The 19,067-nt window shown below is 38.1% G+C and overlaps 1 protein-coding gene across 5 annotated transcripts in view; it reads right to left on the minus strand.

Moving 5' to 3' along the window:
* Positions 1–19,067, minus strand: part of enox1.L (ecto-NOX disulfide-thiol exchanger 1 L homeolog) — a 334,042-nt gene that overhangs the window by 103,779 nt on the left and 211,196 nt on the right. For 4 of the 5 annotated variants that reach the window (XM_018247319.2, XM_018247318.2, XM_018247314.2 and 1 more), the window contains 2 exons: positions 15,048–15,188; positions 14,527–14,664 (listed from right to left, as the gene is read on the minus strand). In XM_018247319.2, the coding sequence (XP_018102808.1) occupies positions 14,527–14,664; positions 15,048–15,141 (232 nt within the window). In that variant the 5' untranslated portion in view covers positions 15,142–15,188. The remainder of the gene's footprint in view (positions 1–14,526; positions 14,665–15,047; positions 15,189–19,067) is intronic. The other variant, XM_018247315.2, reaches the window with a different exon arrangement.

Genomic DNA, 19,067 nt, shown 5'->3' on the forward strand with positions numbered 1-19,067 from the left:
TGTATAAGCAGAGTATAAATAAATTAGCAGTCCACTAAGAAGCCCTTTGTTTAAACAAACTAGACCTTTTCCCCAGCTATAGCCTCTTCAGCTAGGAGATAAGGAGCAGCTCATTATACAAAGGGCTTCTCGGTAGACTTTATTTTCAATTTCAGATTTAGAGCAAGAAATAACAGAAACTATACATATTTCCTTATTATTCCACATAGACACAAATAATAAATGTGGCTTTACATTTAGTTTCATATTGTGCACAAGAAATATTACACAACAAACAGACAATTTATAAGCAATCAAGTACCATTTAGTAGCTACAGTTGCCACCCGTTGCCAGAGAGGACTGGCTGCACTAACAAGTATCATGTTGTAGTCAGTTGCCTTTGTCATGTGTGTACAGCTCATACTTTTGAAATATCAGATGCACTTGGGCCTAGTTATCTTAAAAGGCCCAATGTATTAAAAAAAAAGTTATGATTTTCCACTGTTTTTGTTACCACTGCACTTATTTTATTTGGTGCTACTATCCATACGTGGTAAGCTGGTGAATAGCATAAATATGCTACACATTTGCTCACCTTGCATATCTTCCAAGTGTTTCTATTTAAATGATAAATATGCACAAGCAGCTCCGTATTTATCTGATGTTTTTACATATCAGGAAACAGAGCTCTTTTGGATAAGCTCATCTTTTAAATATCAGCCGGTTGATTTACAACCACTAGGAAAAGATCTATACTTTCCCCACTTGCCCAGGGGCAAATGTTCAAAAAGCATACACATTAGCCATGTAACAGATGTATAGCTGCTCTGGGCTTATTTTCTCTTTTCCATCCAACTGACTTTCTTATTTATAAAAACAAAAAATGAAAATGACTTCCACGAAAGCAGCCCTCCCAACACTTTGCTTAATCTATGTTAATGTTCCTACTTTATATATCAAGAAGAGGCAATTTTAATATGCAGTAAGAATGTCTCTGAATGCAAAAGTTTGAATTCCCAAGGCTGACGAAGCTCTAGGCTCTGAAGCTTATTGCATCGCAGCAGAATTCAATCAATACCCTGTATGTGGTTTCAGTTCACTTAACCTGGAAGGAACAATTACTATTCAGAGTCAAATGCTTTGTTAGAAACATGTTCTCTGTCATTCAAACTTTCTTTTCTACTTCCTTTCCACTTCAATGAGGTTCCCTCCACACTGGCTTACTTTGAAGCCTTCAAGAAATTTTTCACATTCATGTCACAAGTCTTCGGCTGCTAAGGAAAGGATCTGTTACATGTTAATGTTTTTATAATCCCAAGGCACTTGGTGGCAGACTGAATATTCCTAAGGTTTAAATTTTAAAACCATTCCTGGTATGAAGATAACGTCTCGCATGGCCGTGCACAAAATCTGCATTAAAGTACCAGTTGAACAGCTGAAAAATATGCATGCTTCCTCCATTCTCTTTTAGAACTCCAGGGATGGTATTCTAACAAAAAAATGGGATATATTCTAAAATTATGGCAATTACTCAAGTGAAGGCTAAGGAAACCTAGTTTATGTAAACCAACAATATTATAAGGGTGAACTGGTGGAGTGTACTTATGGTACAATGCTTTGCATTATGTTATTCACAATATATAAGCAGATATTTCTTCATTTCAGTCAGTGTTTCAGTTTAGTCTAATATTACTTAATATTACAGTCATATATATATATATATATATATATATATATATATATATATATATATATATATACTGTATATATACACATACACAATCAAGGCCCTAATGTGTGCTGAAACGTTGTTATTATATCACTCTAAGAAGGGAAAATGGTTGTCAAGACCGTTTAGTTCCATTTGTATTTGGTCAGAGGAAATAAAAGCAATATGTAGTTATATTTGTATTGCAAAACCTTTTCTGCTTGCAAATATTGGCTTTCCTTATGATTACCATGTATTGCCTCTTCCTTCCACCTGCCTTATATCGTTCCTAAGTTTTCTGTTCTATATTCTCAGACATAAAGGGGTATGGCCTTGGCCTATGAACCACAGGAGGAAGCCACTGAATATTGGAGAGCTGACTAGCAAGAATCATCCAAACATGGCAAAGACTAGCCAAAGGATGCACAGCTAGGCGAATTTGTCCCGTTTTGCTTTGCCACGACAACTGGCGAAAAATTTGTGAAACGGCACCTAAATTGGCATTGGAACCGGTGAATTTTGTTAATTCACTGCCGGCGAAACGGGCAAATTCACACCTGCCGAATAAATTCGCCGATCACTTTGCACAGCCAGTACAGAGAAATACCATAAAAATGGTGATTATGGTGGGAAGCCCAAAAGTCAGAAATTTAATGTGAAACAATGCCACAGATATGATGAACACTTTATAGAATTCTCAGGTTCTGTTTATAAAGTATGTGCTTAATTAGGATTTTTGTTAGCGTCCATTCATTTTATGGCACGTGAATGCATATTGCATATTTTTAGTTAGTAAATTTGCCTTTAAAAATAAATAGGTTTTCTGCCCTGCTATTACAATAGCATACTATAAATATCGAATAAAGAGTAGAGATAATGATAAGGAAACAGTTAATGCTGCTTTCATACCAAGTGAATATCTTATTTTTCCATTACCAGACCGTACAATAAGAGAGTATCATAGTTGCATATTTATACAGCTGTGTAAAAAGCAGCACAGAAATATAGTATTCTGCACCAGTTTTTACACAGCCCATGGTCACAGTGTATTTAGAGGGCTATTTATCATGCTGTGTAAAAAGTTGAGTGTGGCATTACAAGTGATGTTGCTCATAGCAATTAGATTTCAACATTTACAAAAAACAGGAAAGATCTGATTGGTTGCTATAAGTAACATCACCAGAATATCTCACTCTACTTTTTTACACAGCATGATAAATAGATCTCTAACAAAGATGCACAGAAACCAGCTTTGCTAATACATTTTAATAAAATACATACAGAAGAGTAACTGCTGCTGAAGTTCATCCCTCAGCTGGACATTGATCCCAAGCACAAGGCAAAGTAACACTGAGGGCTCCAGAATAAAAAGGGTGAATGTCCTGCAATGACTCAGTCACAGCCTTGATGTTTGTCCAGCTGAGAATCTGTGGCACTTTTTGAAAACTGAAGTGCATCTGACTAACCCAAACAACCTGGGGCAAATCACTGAAATCACTGAAATCACTCCTGAGCACAGTGCAAACCTGGTACGTACCTACCCCCTAAAGATTTATAGCGGTTATTGCAGCACAAGATGTCTGTACAAAATACAAAAATCAAGTATGCGGATTGAATGTTTTTGCAAAAATCATATTTCAGTTTATTTTTCTTAAGATTTTCCAGCATAAAACAATGTCATATTATAAAACTAATTTTGAGCTTCAATGCTCCGAAATAAAAATATTACAGGGAACGAAATTTCAGTGTAAGATTTGTTATTCAGCAAAAGAGAAGAGTTGCTCAAGTGTCTAAAGTCAAGTGTGTATACAAATTGTAGCACTTGGCGGCACATGTAATACAACCACAATATGAAGCTGAGAATCTGTTAGAGTTTAGCAAAAATAGCCTCAGATAATCTGGCCTTTTCAATATTCTTAGCATGCCATCAGAAGATGTTAAACATTTAGGGGGGGGGGGCCAGGCCCATTGTCTCAGGGCCCCCTGCCACAACCCACATTAACCCCGACACACTGTATTTTTGCCGAGACTGGCTCGGGGGAAGGGAGGTCGAGGGCAGGAAGATGATTTGTGCAAGAAGCAGGTCTGGGCCGGTGGGGCCCACCGGGTTTTTTCTTGATGTCCCGCCAGCCCAGTCCAACCCTGTAAACATTTCACGGGGACAGGGTCAATAGTGGAAGAAAGATTGTGGATTTTATAGTTGCTCCAGTGCCTAGTGTATGTAAAAACAAATAAAATAAAACTTCTCACTGAAAAAGTTATGTTTGCTCCAAAAGATAATGACACCAATAGTCTAATGATGACTATTACATTGTGAAATGCAAATTTTATTCATATAAAAATCTACGAAATGTTTTTCTCTTTGCGACTTTTCTTATATTTTCCCCATAGTGCATAACAAACATGGTGATATGCGGACAAAATTTCATTTGCCTTTGCAGTCATAAATGATTCCTTTAATGTTACCATGGTATAGGAATACAGAGAACTGCCCCCACACCAACCACCTGCACCACCTGCAAATACTGTTCCAGAAGGAAGTAGTCATGAACTAGAATGAATATCCATGGAGATAGAGGGTTGTCTGGAATAGGCACAGAGGGAGATTTTGTATACACTTTAGCTGGAAATTCAGAGAGATCCATTGCCACACTCTCTGTTTATATATCCTTATTAGATCTCGTTCATGTAGTGTCTGTTCTTAGCCATTCATTCCTTTAGTTCTCCAGATCTCACAATGGGCCAGATTCAATTCAGTGAGAAAACGTCATCACATGAAAACTCATAGACACGATTCAATGCGAGGAGCAGGGCAGCCATCAGGGGGGGACAGGGGAGAGAGTTGTAGGGGGCCCGAGGGTAAGGGGGGCCCCGGCCACGCCACACATCATTGATTAGCCGGGCCCCCACCTTTCTGAGAGCTGCTGACTTCAGGAAGGCATGGACATTTAAGGGACCCTGGCCACCAATTTTCTTATAATGTGGGGGGGCCTGGCCACTAATTTTTTTTCTCATGTGGGGTCCTAGCCACCAATATTTTTTAATGGGGGGGGGGCCCTGGCCACAAATGTTTTTTATGGGGGGCCCTGACCAATATCTTTTTATTTTTTATTAACATGTGGGAACCCTAGCCACCAATATTTTTTTTGTTTTTTTACTATGTGGTGGGGAGGGCGGACCTGTAGGTGGGGCTTGCGGTGGGCGCAGCCCAGGGGGGCCCTGCGATTTCTGATGGCGGTCCTGGCGAGGAGTAACAACTTTTCTCCAATTCAGTCCAAGCTTTTTCGTATAGACTTTTATAGAGTTTTCACATCATAAATAGTGAGATGAGTTTTTCTAAATTGAATTGCATCTCAAATTGAATCTTGTCCATGAGTTTTCATGTGATTAAACCTTTTTCTCTCTAAATTGAATGTCTGAATTCAGCACTGATACTGAAGGCATTTACATATTTATTTCTGTCATAGTATTATTATTATTGTTCTCAATAATAACATGTATTTTTAGAGCCCAAGCACTGTATCATATGGTTATATATAATATTTTGGTTGACAAGAGTGCATCTAGAAGATTACAACTACAACCCTTCCTCAAAGAGCCAATATTAACAGCATACGAAGGGCCATAATTCTGCCAGTGCCTCTGCTATTGGCACCTTGATGTTGTGCACTCCATCAAAATACTTGCAGGCAACTCCTACTTTACTCAGTAACCTCTGTGAAACCCATTTACTTGTGTCGTAGGTAGGGTTATATTTCAGCTAGAAATTGGTAAGAGCAACGCTTGTATTTTTATTTCAAGGACACAGTAATGAAACAATCAGGCAATGGGAGCATAAAATGTGGCATGTACTAAAACAATTACACTGCAGACTCCAGTGTCAGAGACATGAAACATAATGTTTATTGCTTGTTAGCATAAACTTCTAATAACCTGTGCAAGGTGCAAACCATTTTATCATTTTGTCTCTATAGCCTGCACCATGTAATATTAGAAAACAACATTTTCATTTAAATTGAACCAACGCTGCGCATAAAGCAAATATATATATTATCTCCAAGACTGAAAAAAAGCTGCTAGGAGGATCCTTTTCACATATACTCGAACAGAACATATTTATTTTTCTTGAAAGACTATCACAGTACAAATAGTCACTTTTCAAAGATTAAAAAAAAAATGTCATTTTCAGTCCATGAGATTTTGTATGCTGCTGTGAGAATAATTCCAAACAGGATATATTTCCTTTCCCAGGAATGTACAAGGAGCCCCAGGGCCGCCTTCAAAACAGCTATCAGCAAAGACGTCAAGTACTTTAGATAAGAATGATATTTACAATAGATTACAGGAACACACTACTAAATTATACTGTACATATTGTTCTATTTCATGTAATTGTTTTGTGAATATGGATTTATATTGAGCACTAACACATTTTACTAAAGAACAAATTGACTAGCATGGGTGAAAGGAGCAAAGGAGATAGACTCTAGTGCTACACCGCTCCCTAACACCTGGCACATTTGTGCACTGGCGAATGGACGTAACTACGCAAATTCACTAATTTTACTGAACATTACCTCTTGCGCCAGACTTTCCTTCACCACCTCAGACCAGGCGAAATGCAATAGAGTCAATAGGAGTTCCTAAAAAAATAGTTGAAAATTTTTCTAAGTCCTAAAAAACGCAAGCATCTTTTCCTTTTTCAGGGTGATAGGCTGAAAAAGAGTGTACATTTTTTTTGGGGTACCCGGGTTCCCCCCTACATTTCCTAACATATGGCACATAAACTATACCCTGGGCTCATGTGTAGGGCATTATAACAACTTTATTTTATTAATGTTTCCCGGGCTTGTGTAGTGTAATGTATTTGCTGCAACATATACGTCCATTCAACTTTAACTTCCCGCCGTATACAAATTAGGCATCGCTAGCGCAACTTCGCTTGGCACAGTAACGCTAGTGCAAGTTCGCCAGCGTTCGGCGCCCTGGACGCAACCGGATTTTTGGGCGAATCTATGCCTGGCGAAGTGTTTCACTGTGAGCAAAGCTGTCGCTGGCGAATTTTCGGAGGTTATTGGATTTGCCCCATTGCCTCTAATAACATCAAGAAACCCAAGTTGTCTGTAAGGGGGTCAGTAAGGCTTAACTGTCCTTATCCCTACATATATTGTGAACTCCTAGAGCAGCAGTAGTATGTATGAAGAGTGAGACAAAGCTTAATAATACATCACAAATTGACCAGACGATAACAAGGCAAGGAGTGCTTTATAGAATATCATCATCATTTATCATCATCATTTATTTATATAGCGCTGTCAAGATACGCAGTGCTTTACTGCAGTTATACCAAACAGGGAATAAATGGTGGATAACAAACAAGAATATAGGAAGGAACTGGCCTGTGCAGTAATGGTTATTCAGCAGTGATTCAGATTGCTTTCTACTTTATAGGATTAGTGAATTTAGCAACCAATACCAGAGGGGACAACTGTAAAAACAAAAAAGACATATATCATAACTCAAAATCTGTTGGGTGGGTGTGTCCTAACGGCCCTAGCCAATCACAGCCCTGCTAGTGGATTAAAATGTTGATAAAGCAGCAAAATGCACAACTTTCTATGTACATGCCTTTTATATTTAGAGAAGAAGAATATAATGGTACATCCTGGCACAAATCATTCAAAAAACACTAATGATCTATGTCTATGAAGGTTTTCATTCATCCAGGTCATGGTATATCTAGTAGAAGTAAATCTAAAGCAATAGGACTTGCTGAGTAATCATTGAAAATGTTTCACTACATACGGAGGCCTTCCCATAACAATATATTTATTCTTGGAGGACACAACTAATTCCACAAAGTGGTCCACCCATAAATCAGGCATTGATCAGCCTTCATATTGACCAATGACAAATACCGCTTGATTTCTTAGGCAAAAAACACTGTTAGGGCCGGTGCAGTTTTTAGTGAACAGAAGCACCGGCCCCTTGTATTAGGTAAACGCCTAATATTTTTGGTGATTACACCTTTAGTTCGCCCTTAAAAAAACAAAGACTACAAACCACTCATATTGCAGTTTTGCATAGAAACAACATTTGTTTACGTGCAGTCAGCTACATTACATCTGTGTAAGTAAAAACAACTGAAAGATAAACAGGATTAATAAGACATTGAAGGTTTTTCAGAATTTGCCATCTATGCCCAAACTAAATGAACTGCACATAAATTATACACCAACAGTGGAGCAGTGTAAACAAATGTAGATGTCACAATACATCACTTATTTTGGCTTCTTTATCTCCATTTTAGCATGCCTTATTGCTGTGCGCAGACTACAGTTTAATACAGGTATGGGATCTGTTATCTGGAAACCTGTTATACAGAAAGCTCCAAATTACAGGAAGGCCTTCTCCCATAGACTTCATTTTATCTAAATAATCCAAATATACTGTATAATAATAATTCCTGTTTCTCTGTAATAATAAACCAGTACCTCGTACTTGATCCAAACTACGATATAATTAATCCTTATCAGAGGCAAAACCAGCCTATTTAAATGTTTACATGATTTTCTAGAAGACTCCACATTACGGAAAGATCCATTATCCAGAAAACCTCAGGCCCGGAGCATTCTGGATAAAAGGTCCCATACCTGTATTACAAAATGTCACACTATTCACATCAGCTGGCATTCCTCTTCATCAGTGTATTTTGCCTTTACATTGCTATTATTGGTTCAAAATGGCATTTAATACAAAAATCAAAAGTATGAAAGCCATGAGTGTTTTGGGAGCAGATTCACTAAAGGGCAAATTGTTGCCATCGACCAATTCGCACACATCGCACCACTTTGCCAGGTGCAAATTCGCTACCACTACGCTAACTTACTATCATGCGAAGTTGCATCCTGGGCGCCGAACGCTGGAGACTTTTCGCTAGCTTTACTTCGGCAATGCGAGCATTTCCTAGTGAAAATGTGCTACCGTTCGTTTGTGCCTAGCGAAAATTCGATACTGATCTTGCGCTCAGGTCAATTTGCATACGGCGGCTAATTTAAAGTTGTATGGAGGTCTTTATTATAAATGTTGGTGCAAATGCTTGAAGTTACCACTTTTTATTACACATGTTCAGGGAACCTTAATAAAGACAAGAGAGTTAATATAATGTCCTACACATGAGCCCACTGTAAAATGAATGTTCCATATGTCTGGAGAAAACCGGTCACCCAAAAAAAGTTTGTCAGGACTTTTGCAGGCAATTCCGCTTCAAAAAAGGAAAAGTCGCCATCATTTTTTTGAACTTTCATGCATTTTCGGCACACAGGATATGATGTAAGTGACAGAAGATTGAGGAAGATCTAGATTCTTTATAGCACTTTGCTTGGTCTGAGGTGGCGAAATCAAATCTGGCAAAAGAGGTGACGTTCAGTAAAATCCTACTTTACTGAATTTGCGGAGTAACGACCATTCGCAGAGGGATAGAGTGCGAATAAACGCTTGCGACGGTCTCTTTCACTAGCGAATTGATGCCTGCGTCTGCTAGTCAATTGGTGATGTCCATGTGGATGTGATTTCTGGCGAAAAGGGGTACATTAGTGCACATGGAATGGGTAGCTTGCACATTTGGGAAGGCACTATAAAAGTATGTACAGGTTTTTGAGCAAGATATGCTGTCAGTCAGAGGTTGTATTTTTCAGAAAAGGCCTTGCATTCCTCACATTTTACAACACCCTGGCTCCATAGTAAAAAAAAGTCCAGGTGCTAAACTGACCTGCCTGCAGAACAGTCAGACTCCACATGGTTAAAGGGTGTAATACAGTGGGAAACATGTCCATGTCCTATCTCTTTTTAAAATGTGTTTCTGGCATCATATTCAAAATGAGCAGATATGTTTCAGAAAACAATATTTCTAGTTTCTACTTTTGATACGTTTATTATATACTATTCAATATAGGGTTTGCAAATCATCCCATTCTCTTTATTTGTATTTTATCAGTGTCCAAAGTTTTTTTGGAAAGGGGGTTATATATGCCGGATGTTTTCTATTAAACATTACATTGGCCTCTGCTGGAGGGGAAGTCTTCTAGATAAGCACCTGACACACCCATAAGAGTATATAATGAGTTAAACTCTCCACTACAGTGTACAGAACAAAAACTTCTTAGCTGAAGTCTCTTAACACTATTTTAGTAAATCTGCCCCTTGGTGTTGGATATGTAGTTGGCATCTTTAACCCTATACAAAAAGGGGCATATAACATCACTAGATATCTTACAGGTGACATCAAATAGGATATGTATAGTACTATAGGCTGCAAGAAATGAAACTATTGGAAACAGGGGGTGTATTAAACCAAGCACTATATCAGTTTCTATGTGGCTTTTCTACCGTTTATTTGGTTTCCTTCCACAATCCACACACAAAGGCAGGTGTATTTAAGTGCGTATTTGCGTGTGAATGGTAAGGACCTTAGATTGCAAGCTCCAGTGGGACAGGGACTGATGGGAGTGATATAAAATCTCTGCACTATGTTGTATAATATGACAGCACTATATAAATAACAGATAATAATATAAACTCAGCCCACCTTCCCCATGCTTACACAGGACACATTAATCTCTTACAGGAACTGCTGATAGTTTTCCTAACAAGGAAGGTGCACCTGATTGTATCACGTGTGAATAATACAAATTGACAGTATTTTTTGGTAATAGAAACACTTTCTGCGAGTGGTGCATGAGAGACTCAGATACAATGTTTATCAACATCATTCATCTCCACTGTCTTCTGCAATAAAAACATTGTAGAGTCCCATGAATATGATTACATTCTGCATCTGCAGTACGACTATGGCCCAAAAAGAGAATTAATCACTACTGATGTTACACAATACTGATGTTCTCACTGTGATTTTTGACATTCAATTTCTGAGCTGATTCAGTTTATGCTTGATTCTCTCTCTTTCCCTCCATATATTAACTGAAGTGATGTAGTATTTTCCCTGCTGAAAATACAGGGAATATCAGCGATATCAAAGGCTATGGCATAATCCTGCCGTTACCGCTACATGACGTTTGCTTGTTTGCTCCGGTTTCTGCTCCTCGCTAGAATTGCTTGAGACCAAGCTGATCTGATTAGCTACATAATCAAATATATATGTCATGTGTCTCCTACAGGATACCTTACAGATTATATGGATCACTGAGGGGTGCTCCTTCCACCCTTATTCTCATTATGCATTTCTGGAACATTTTTCTGTCTCCCATCACATGCTTTCAAAGTTTTTCTTTCCTTGTTACATCTTTCTCATTTTCACAGTTATAAATGAGTCCTGTAAAATCAAAAGCCTGGAAGAGTTATTCCATAAAGCGGAAAGCAACTGCGCTATTCCCCTGAACTATACAAAAAAAACGAATGAAACGCTATTAAAACGCCTTGAAGTCACTGCTAAATTATGCTGAGAAAGAACAAATGGAAAGGTCAATGGAGGACACATTCCTAAGGCAAACTGTAGCCCTGAATCGTGTAATGTCTTCCACTTGAGCCAAGTTGTAAGAAAAAAGAAAATTGTTATTGTTTTATCATTGAAAAAAATTCTAATCTGACTTGTGAGTGAAATTATCCAGCCTGAAACTTCCCAACCTATTCTCCTACTCCTTCCATATATTTTGCACAGAAAATAACCGTTTCCTAGGATAAAGATTCATAATTGTATACTGGCACATACCCATTCCAAGTGGGAGAATAAAGAGAACGGGCATTAACAAAGACACCATTCCCTACACACCAATCAAAACATTCATCTATTTTTAACCTACTAACACAGTTGTACAAATGAAGCCTACAATTACTTTCCTTGTAGAAACTGTTAAAGAATGTTCCAGGCCACTTTGCACATTATTTTTAGAATTTGGAGGCTGTAAAATTATTTTCTAAGTCAAAGCAAGAGAAACTATGGCAATCGCTTACACAACATGGAAGTATATTTACTGTGCATTCTCGCAGTGATCTGTAGGAATATTTGATGTGTCATTTTGTAAAGAGCTCTGCAATCTTTGTACACAGATTTGACAATAAAGGGCAACATATGCTTCTACTGTAATTGTTCAAATTGTCCTTCAAGCTATAATTTAAGATAGCCTTAGGTTACAGATGAATACACCAAGGAAATCCTTTAATTCCAAAACTAGAATTTTCTATACACCCCTCCAGCATTCTGTGCCCTTGAAGTTCAAATACTGAAAATGCTCCCAAAGCATATGTACTGTGCAGCAGATCTCTAGATGACTGGTACAAGGGGTGCTTCGTTCAAATCAGATCTGTTATCTAGAAACCCGTTATCCATAGAGCTCCATTTATAATTATGGGAAGGTTCCCATAAACACTATTTCAATCAAACGATTCACATTTGTGAACAATGATTCAGAAAATGATTACCTTTTTCTCTGTAGAATAAAACAGTACCTTGTACTTGATCCCAACCAAGATATAATTCATTCTTATTGGAGGAAAATCAGTTCAGTATTGGTTTAAAGTTTAAATTATTTTTTAGTGGACTTAAAGTATGGTGATCCAAATAACAGAAATATCCTTTATCCAGGCCCTGAACATTCTGGATAGCATGTGAAACTTTAATACTTGAGTGTTGTCAGTAGCAGTCATATTATATATAGGCTGCAATACAACAGCAGCATCTTCTATGATATGTATAGACCACTGGAGTAAATTCAGAAAAAGTGCAAATACAATGAAATCCCGGAAAGAGACAGGTACAAATATTTAATGCAGGGCAAACATTCTTGAAATAAAAACAGAACCCGCAGAATTATGGAAATAAACATTATAATAACCAAATGTAGGATTAGTGAAGAAAACTGTTTTCCTTTAAAGAATCACCATGAATTCAAAACACAAGGCCGGCGTTCATAATCAGCTGTTTTTTTTAGCCACAGGCTTGTCTTTTGGTTTTGTAAAATTGTATAGATATATTCTGTTTGAAACTATTTCTGCGTTCTGGACTCCGAAGAGTCGGTGGGGGACGAGTGAAATTTACTCTGTCTCCTAGTTAATTCCTGTATAAATATTACAAGTTAATAGTATTTTATTCTCAGTTACACTTGTTAAGGGTTTCTAGGGATAGGGTGACAGTATGATATACAGACTGCTGGCACCCAGCAGGCTCTCTTCTCCATCACTACTATTTGATTTTCTGCATCCCGATAAGAAATATGAATTAAATCTACACATACCACCTCAAATATTATCAATGAAATTAGTGGGTAGGCAGGAACTGAAGAAGGGGCCTGGGAGATGGGAAAATCTGGCAGTGCCCACGCGCCAATCAGTGAATGGAATAGGTTTAAAGAAAAGATTAAGAGAAGTTCTCCCTATTCTGAGGCCTCGGGGCTCATGCAGCTGTTGCCTATATCAAATTGATTTTACAGATACGGTATCTATTTATTCACTAAGAAAACAATGTCATCCTGATCCTGTCAACGGCACTTTACCAACTAATGGCTGTCTGTTTTCATACAAATCTGCAAGAATGTACCAAGAACATTGCACTATAAGAAGAGAGATAGGTCCAGTCCAACATATCTTCTTCTGCTACACCCAAAATTGATTGATGATGCTGTACAGGTACTCAAGTGCATAGCTTGGTTTTTGGCAAGAAAAAGTAAAGTATGCTTCACTGTGAGGTGCCTGAGGAACGGTGTTGGCCAAATACGTTTATAATCTGTTATGTAAAACAAAAGTTCACCTTCGGAAAACACTGCAAAGATGCTTTAGCCATCCATTACCAAACATGTAAGAGACATATATAGATATTTGTTTTGTTTTCTAGCTTAGAACATTTCATCCCCTGAGACTGAGATTAATTTATAGCACGCAGCTCTGCACTCTGTAATGAATACACTGGGCATAATGTAACCTTCTACATTGTATCTTCTGGAAAAAAATGGGGATGTTTGGTCACAATTTATTATCCAATGCCGCCTTAATGTAATTTATCTTGTAAGTGACTGGGAAGGGGAAGAGCTATTTAATGTGCATAGTTTAGCAGCACAAAATAAATGTTAATTAAGGGGAAAGAAATGCGCTCCTTCCTTTGCAAAGCACGAGGTTTATTTTAATCCCTTGTTATCTGTATGTGCTTTCACGCCAGCACACACAGCTACACACTCCAGAAGCTGGCAGGAGGTTTCAGCCAATGCCTGTGTTATTTTCTGCCAGGCAGCAATGAAATGCCGCTATAAAGGGCTAATCACCTTTCCCACATCTTCCCTTCTCGGTGGCTCCTTTCTCAACATGCAAGCCTCCTGATACAGATTGTTCTTCATAACACTGTTTTTTAAGATTTGGGACTACCTCAGTGGGCTGTTCTGCAACAGGTTGAGGTTATTATTCTATCCACGTGCCTTCGATGACACATAATATGACATAATATCACTGAGGACACTTGATCCAAAAACAAAACATATTAATTGCACACTCAATTCAAACAACTCTTCATCAGGGGAAAAATCCATATAATACAAAAAGGTAAAAAGTCAGGTATACGGATTTTGCCCCTGATGAAGACCATTCCGGTGCTTGAAACGCGTAGGGCCAATTACTGGGCCAGTTGCTGATATATAAGTGTTTTGATGAAATACATTTTTGACTTTTTTTAAAATTGAGTGTGCAATCCTTATGTTTTGCTTTTGGATTTCTGTACAAGGAGGCTTCATTTGGGCAGCCTCCATAGAATTAGCACCTCAGCATTAGGGTGTGCGCCTTCCAAATTATAGTCTTATGAGGACACTGTAATGACTTAATTCAAACTGGGAAGACTTACCTGATATGAGCTGTTGTCCAGCAAGTCCTACAGGAACCATCCCAAGGTTGTTCATTGCTGTGGCCCAAGCTGTGGGGTCTGTGACTGACATAGTGAGGTGCGTAGCATCGATAGCTATACTCCCAAGAGCATCCGCTGCTAAACAATTAAAAATAATAACCAATAAAATACCTTTCCGATCTTGAGAGTAAAACTCATTTTACAGATGGCAAGCTACAAAACCATAAATCCCTCAATGCATACTATTATAACATGGCTTTGAACCAGACGTTCATAATATTCATATACAAAGATACATTTTGCTACATAATTTGTATATTAAACAATGTAATTCAACATTAATTAAGCAGGCTTCTATGCTGCCTGTAAACGGAGAGACGTAAGGCATATGTAAAGCTGTAACTCAGATGTGCTTATCTGTTCATAGCAGGCCTGTGTTTACAGGCAATTAACTGGCAGCGCTGTAAAGGCTTGCTTTCATATTTCCATAGAAAACAGTGTAACTCGTTGGCAAGTCTTACCTGTAGCCATTGTTTCTGCTGATTCTGTTTGTTGCCTTTCAGTCCTTTCAACTATGGATATGTTCCTTATTGCTTGGTTATCATTCTGAGACATGAAAGCCTTCTTATTAATTGTAGAGTCCACCAGTAACTCATTCAGCTCTGAAAGGAGAACACGAGAGACATTATAGTTTATAGTTCTTATAATTAATCAGATCAGTGAACACCAGAGCACTAGTAAAAGAAAGAGAAGGAATAACCACAGCTAATAAAAGCTATGGTGGCCTCTGTGGGTCACATGGCCAGAGTCAACACCACTCTGTAATTCTATTCAAATTCAAACACTAAAGCTGGCCATAGATTTAAAGATTTTTAAAAGATCCGATCCTCATCGTGAGATCACGATTATCTCGGAACAATCGTACGAATTGTCAATATGCCTGAAAAACAAAGGGGAGCTGCCTGCTTGGCCCTGCAAACATAGATAGATTGCACTGGGACCGATAAAGATTTATTAACCTGGCCGATCAATTTCCTGACAGATGGCTGAAAAATCATAAGATGTACGATCTTCGAATACCACAAACTTCACTATAATTTCGAAGGATTGGCCGGTAAAATTGGTCGTTGGGCAAGAAAAATCTTTGCGTCTATGGGGAGCTTTAAATGCAATAAGAATATCTCTTAAAGAGTTAAGAGGAGTTTGAATGTCTTATAATATCATTATACAACTTATTGAACAATTACATGTTGCCTGATTTGTATGAACCAATTAAAAGAAATGAGGTTCCATCTTAATATTTGGAAAGGGTTTTGTTTACAGTGAGAGCTGTGGAATTTTCTCCCTGAATCAGTTGTACTGGCTGATACATTACAGAGGGGTTAGATACCGTTTTAGCAAATGAGGAAATCAAGGGTTATTGAAAATAGTCCTTAGTACCTAGTTGATCCAGATACTAGCAGTTAGGCAGGTTTGATAAAGACATATAAGGCTGAACTTGATGGAGTTGTGTCTTTTATCAACCTAACTTACCATCTTACTATGTATTTCCTTTTCAATAAACATACAGATGGTTGGCAACCTTAATGCTGTTTCTGAATAGAGTGGCACCAGATGACTAGACCCTAGCATATTATTTTCTCAAAAAAAATGAAACGGAAAATGCACCAAATGCTGCAGCCCTAATCATCAGCTTGTTCAATTGATCATAACGTACCCACAGAAGGGAACAGCTTGGCAAGCTTGGCACATTTCCTCATATCAATATATAGATTTATGTTCACTTAGAAAGCACACAGATTACAGTTGCAGACATCTTTATCCTCATCATAACTCTCCAGTCGATACACAAGTTAAAAAGTACATTTTCTCATTAGAAATGGTAAGGAATTATAAAATAAAAACGGTCATCGTAATTATATAATATACATTTAGAATATTTTTCTTATAGGTGTAGGCATAAACAACCTATTCCAACCATCCTTACTTTCTGCTGCCCCCTCCCTGCCCCATGCCTCCATTGACATGAATGTCTTCATTCCTCATTGTCTCCGTCTCTGATCCCCATTCTGATCTTGTATTGCACATGTGTTACCAGTATGCAGCAAAGCTAATTCAGTCCATTTTGGGCCTGATGGCTACTTCCCACATTTGTAGTTAAGTGCAATTACATTATGATACTGATACATCTCAATAACATCTTGCTGATTGCAGAGCACTTCAAAACCACACAAAAATGAAGGGCATGACTCACTAAAGCTGAGAAGCTGGGAAGCATGACAGATATTCATGATTATTTTGTTGTTTTTTAATCTACTGTATTCATCAAACAAAACAGCATTCTGTAGCACATGTGATCTATACCCAGTTATCATATATGTTATTATGTTCCTTATCATCTAACCACAATAAGACACAAACAAGAGTGAAGATTTGCTAGCTTGGCAAAAATAATATTTTGCACATCCCTATGTTATTAAATAAGCACTAACAATAATATAGCTTTGTGTTAACTTACCAAGTGCATATAAAGGCAGACAATGACATTATGTATTCAAATACGGCACCTAATTTACATAAACTCCCAATAAATAAGGCTAGCAAAAAAAAAAAAGGTTTTTCTTTATAATGGATCTCTCCGTAATTTGGAACTTCATACCTCAAGAAAATCGTGTAAAAATTAAACAACCCCAATAGTTTGGGTTTATCCCAGTAAGGATTAATTATATCTTAGTTTGGATCAAGTACAGGGTACTGTTTTATTATTACAGAGAAAAAGGGAAACGTTTTTAAACATTTCGATTATTTGTATAAAATGGAGTCTGTGGAAGACTACCTTGCTGTAATTTGGAGATTTAGGGATAATGGGTTTCCAGTTCATAGATCCCATACCTGTACTAGAAAATATAGTCATTATTGTAAAAAAAAAAACCATGTAAATTTATAAATTCTTACTAGCAGCTGCTCAGAATGGATGGGGCAAAACTATACACAGTGTTTGGCGTTAAAAGTCCAAAAGGGTTATTTCGGTGCTATATTTTGCCTTTAAGGAATACGGCAAACAGCAAGTGTGAGCCACTGACAATAAAACCAATGAGCATTTTCATGACACACAGCACAATGTGCAGTAATAATCTTTCTGATTTCCACTGCCAGGGAAGTGACTTTTCCAAATGCTGTCATTGTTCCCAGAATCAGCTAAATGTTAGGTTTGCAGTATTCGTAATTGAAATTTCATCTTTAGTTTATACAAAAAATGTCTAACACAATATTTCTTAGCTGCCTTTTTAAAACAAAAAGATCCAATGGCAATGAAAAAGCAAATTCCCAGACCCTGCACATTGAGGGGTCCCACAGACCTTCTGTGGAGGGATTGTAGATACAGCAGGGAGAGATGGTGCCTATAGTTACAGTGGGGATAATAGTCTCTGGGAAGGGACTGTGGCTGTGGGATAGTAGGGAACAATGGTGCCTATAGTAACAGTGGGAATACTAGTGTCTGGGAAGGGACTGTGGCTGTAGGATAGCAGGTATAGTAGGGAGAGATGGTGCCTATAGTAACAGTGGGGATAATAGTCTCTGGGAAGGGACTGTGGCTGTGAGATAGCAGGTATAGTAGGGAGAGATGGTGCCTATAGTAACAGTGGGGATAATAGTCTCTGGAAAGGGACTGTGGCTGTGAGATAGCAGGTGTAGTAGGGAGAGATGGTGCCTATAGTAAGAGTGGGGATAATAGTCTCTGGGAAGGGAGTGTGACTGTGAGATAGCATGTGTAGTAGGAAGAGATGGTGCCTATAGTAACAGTGGGATAATAGTCTCTGGGAAGGGAGTGTGACTGTGGGATAGCAGGTATAGTAGGGAGTGATGGTGCCTATAGTAACAGTGAGGATAATAGTCTCTGGGAAGGGAGTGTGACTGTGAGATAGCAGGTATAGTAGGGAGAGATGGTGCCTATATTAACAGTGGGATAATAGTCTCTGGGAAGGGAGTGTGGCTGTGGGATAGCAGGTATAGTAGGGAGAGATGGTGCCTATAATAACAGTGGGATAATAGTCTCTGGGAAGGGACTGTGGCTGTGGGATAGCAGGTATAGTAGGGAGAGATGGTGCCTATAATAACAGTGGGATAATAGTCTCTGGGAAAGGACTGTGGTTGTGGGATAGCAGGTATAATAGGGATAAAAAAAATAATAACACTTTGAGAGTAACTACTACAGCTGTATGTTCAAAAACTGGAAAGTTGTATAAACCACAACCCACAATGTATATTTTACTGCAGGCCTTGGAATAACTACAGAGATGTCTAATACCAAATTGCTAATCTTTGCATTATATTTGCATTGTTTCCAAATAAAGCTGACAACACAAAGAGAAAAATTAGAGAAAGTTTTAAATAGAATACAAAGACTAGTAAAAGGCAACATTATAGTGACAAGGTGACCAACTGGAGGCAGACATTTGTGGGCCCTGAGAGAAAAGGGCATGGCTATCACAGGGAGGCAACCATAATAGAAATAATAGTCATGTCTATTTTGAGGAGCA

This window comes from Xenopus laevis, chromosome 2L, assembly GCF_017654675.1.
Source record: "Xenopus laevis strain J_2021 chromosome 2L, Xenopus_laevis_v10.1, whole genome shotgun sequence".
NCBI classification, from domain to species: Eukaryota; Metazoa; Chordata; class Amphibia; order Anura; family Pipidae; genus Xenopus; species Xenopus laevis.